The 3,668-nt window shown below is 39.0% G+C and overlaps 1 protein-coding gene across 1 annotated transcript in view; it reads right to left on the bottom strand.

Moving 5' to 3' along the window:
* LOC143297651 (monocarboxylate transporter 10-like) overlaps positions 1-3,254 on the bottom strand; it is a 9,707-nt gene extending 6,453 nt beyond the window's left edge. Inside the window, exons 1-3 of the mRNA XM_076610069.1 lie at positions 3,198-3,254; positions 2,221-2,670; positions 1,022-1,042 (exon numbers count right to left, since the gene is read on the bottom strand). Of these exons, the coding sequence (XP_076466184.1) occupies positions 1,022-1,042; positions 2,221-2,659 (460 nt within the window). The 5' untranslated portion in view covers positions 2,660-2,670; positions 3,198-3,254. The remainder of the gene's footprint in view (positions 1-1,021; positions 1,043-2,220; positions 2,671-3,197) is intronic.
* Positions 3,255-3,668: the final 414 nt, after the last annotated feature.

The raw sequence follows: 3,668 nt of genomic DNA, 5'->3' as shown, positions 1-3,668 counted from the left end.
TGGTCTTTTGTAAAAGGACTATGACTTTCAAACCCTGAGGTAAAACTACACTGGCATTTCGTGCTGCAGCTTTAGGATCTTGAGCTCTTAAGGTGTTCTGGGACACGGAAGTAAATGATGAATTATTTATGTTAAACGTCTAAATGACGTTGGACATAATCATATGAGATCATTATATTATGCAACAGAGGCAGGGATGGGTACATGTCAGAAATCTAAAATGTGATACTGTGCTCTCTCTCTCTCTCTCTGTTTTGAAAAGGTATTAAAATTCCAAAAGCAAGTCACAAAACCACTGGATATAGATGTTTCACCAATTTTAACACATATACTTTTTTGCATGATTTATTTTCTTCTCCACTTTCTCATGTCTATCAACACACCGATCCTGAAAAAGCTTTAGAATGTGAATGGTGAAATCATTGTGAATTCTGATTGTATTTTGATTTTTTTCTCTCCTTTTTTCCCCCCGTCATTTTCGCTTCTTTAGCTTTGATCCCTCTTTAGGGCGAGGACTGGATGTAAAAAAGTATGTTACTTGCTTATCTATATAAAGATTTTGTCTTGTCTTGTCTTGTCTCTCTCTCACACACACACACACACACACACACACACACACACACACACACACACACACACACACACATCGTATTTCTTTAACACCAAGTATTAGTTCACACAACCATATCATTTTCCTTATCTCCCATCCACACCCAAAGCGTTAGATGCGCACAGGTAATGTTCATACTCACATATCTTAAAAGTGCTGTCCTAGTTATGCTACGCGCAGGCAATGTTCATACTCACGTATACTAATAGAGCTGTCCTGGGTAGGGTACGCAAAGGTCATACTCACATATCTTAAAGGATTTTCCTGCGTAGGCTACGCACATGTAGTGTAAATACTCATATAAAATGTTCATGCATATCTCAAAGACCCTGTCCTAGGCAGGCTACGCACAATGTTCATACTCACATATCTTAAAGGAGTTGTTCTAGGTAGGCTACGTACAGGACTCACATGTCTTAAAAGTGTTGTAGGCTTCGCATAGGCAATGGTTATATTCACATATCTTAAAAAAAGAAAAAGAAAAAAAAGCTGTCACACGAAGCTACTCGCAGGTAATGTTCATACTCATATATCTTAAAAGCGCTGTTCTGTGCAGGCTACACACAGGCAATATTCATACTTATTCATCTTGAAACGCTGTTCAAGGCTACCCTCTAGGTTACGTTCTAGGCTACGCTCAGGTTATGTTCATACTCATATACCACAAATGCGCTGTCCTATGGCGGCAACGCACATGATTTAAGTGTCTTAAAAGCGCTTTCCTAAGGAGGCTACGCACAGGCAATGTTCATACTCACATATCTTAAAAGCAATGTTCATGCTCACATATCTTTAAAAGCAATGTTCATACTCACATATCATAGTTAAAAGCAATGTTCATACTCACAGATCATAATAAAAAGCAATGTTCATACTAACAGATCCTAATAAAAAGCCATGTTCATACTCATAGATCCTAATCAAAAGCAATGTTAATACTCACAGATCCTAATTAAAAGCAATGTTCATACTCACAGATTATAATAAAAAGATGTTCATACTCAGATCCTAATTAAAAGCAATGTTCATACTCACATATATTTAAAAGCAATGTTCATAGTCATGGATCCTAATAAAAAGCGATGTTCATACTCACAGATCATAATAAAAAGCGATGTTCATACTCACAGATCATAATTAAAAGTAATGTTCATATGCAGAGATCATAAAAGCAATGTTCATACTTACAGGTCCTAATTAAAAGCAATAATCATACTCACAGATCCTAATTAAAAGCAATGTTCATACTCACAGATCCTAATTTAAAGCAATGTTCATATGCACAGATCATAATTAAAGCAATGTTCATATGCACAGATCATAATCAAAAGCAATGTTCATACTCATAGATCCTAATTAAAAGCAATGTTCATACTCACATATCCTAATCAAAAGCGATTTACTCACATATCCTAATCAAAAGCGATGTTCATACTCACATATCCTAATCAAAAGCGATTTACTCACATATCCTAATCAAAAGCGATGTTCATACTCACGGATCCTAATCAAAAGCAATGTTCATACTCACAGATCCTAATCAAAAGCAATGTTCATACTCACAGATCCTAATCAAAAGCAATGTTCATACTCACAGATCCTAAAAGCACTGTCGTCCCCAGGGTACCTGCTGACCAGGGCCACGTAGAGGATGCCGAAGGTGTTGAGGCTGCCGAACATGGTGCCGTTGCTGCACATGGAGGTCAGGCACACCACCCACCCCCACCCTCCCTCCGGATGAACGAACTGATCCGGCGGGCTTTCCGACGTCTCCTCCTTCTCCTCCTCCTCCTTCTCCTTCTCCTCTGCCATAGTGAGATCGCCGTTGTGAAGACAATCGTAGTTATTGGTTATTGTTGACGTCTCCAACGTCACATGGTCGCCATTTTGAAGACAGTCGATCTTGGTCTCTGACGTCACCACCGCGCCATTTTGAAGATGGTCGATCTTTGTCTCTGCTGACGTCTCCAACGAGACGTGGTCGCCATTTTGAAGACAGTCTTCCTTCGTCTCTCCGTCTTTGGCAGTGGTGTCTGTTAATGCTGCCATGGTGCCGGAACCTAGGGTCACGATGGATGAACAATGGTTCGACATTTGTAGGAGTGCTAAAGTGGGTGTGTTGTGAAAGTTTTATCATTTTCTTCTACGGTTTAAAAATAAGTACTGTGTTGATAAAAGTGTGTGTGTGTGTGTGTGTGTGTGTGTGTGTGTGTGTGTGAATACTAAGTGTACGAAACAAGTAGAATTCTTGCAAAAGACGTTTGATTTTGAAACATACACAGGAAAATGATATAGATTACTTATTGCTGACGTGATTATTCATACATGTATGTTCAATGTCATGAAAAAAACACCATAGAAAAGATAATCCAAACAAAAAATAATCGCAATTTGATTAATTTAGTACGAAAACATTTTACACAAAACCTTTAAGACAAACTCAACACTATTTTGTTGTCTAGTTAGTTAACTATTCATCAATAAGTTATCCAGAAACACATTCATGGCACAGCAAGAGCGACAAACAAAAGTCAACGATGTCCTTGCCTACACAACTAGTGGTCGTGTTAAATAGATAAATATATACCACGAGAGTGGACGAATGCCTGAAGACAAGACTGGAGTTTCAAGATGAAGTGCAGAAGGCGGCTATGCACTCGTACTGAGCTTGTCTGTTTGAGCACAATCATTATAGTCCTCGAACCTTGTTATAAGTGTCACGTGGGTAGAATGACATCACACTGTCAACATCACACTGTCCCAGGAGAGTTGTGGAGGGAGGGAGGGGAAGGAGGGAGGGTGTTGCAGTACAAAATTTCCCCCTGGTAAAGAATGTCACCCCGGTAGAGAATGTCACCCTGGTACAGTATGATGACGACGACGACGACGATGATGATGATGATGCGGATGCTTATGTAGCGCCTATCCTCGGTCAGAGACCAAGATCTGATAGTCCAAGCGTGGAAGTCTGTAAAACACTCAATACCTAGCTTTGAAAGATATATTAAGTTGTTTTTTTTAACAGTAATATAATCTTTAATATGTCTGTTTTTCTTTT

The sequence above is a fragment of the Babylonia areolata genome, chromosome 23, assembly GCF_041734735.1.
Source record: "Babylonia areolata isolate BAREFJ2019XMU chromosome 23, ASM4173473v1, whole genome shotgun sequence".
In the NCBI taxonomy this organism is placed as follows: Eukaryota; Metazoa; Mollusca; class Gastropoda; order Neogastropoda; family Buccinidae; genus Babylonia; species Babylonia areolata.
Note: the sequence above shows the minus strand (reverse complement) of the source record. Positions and strands in the feature narration are given on the sequence as shown.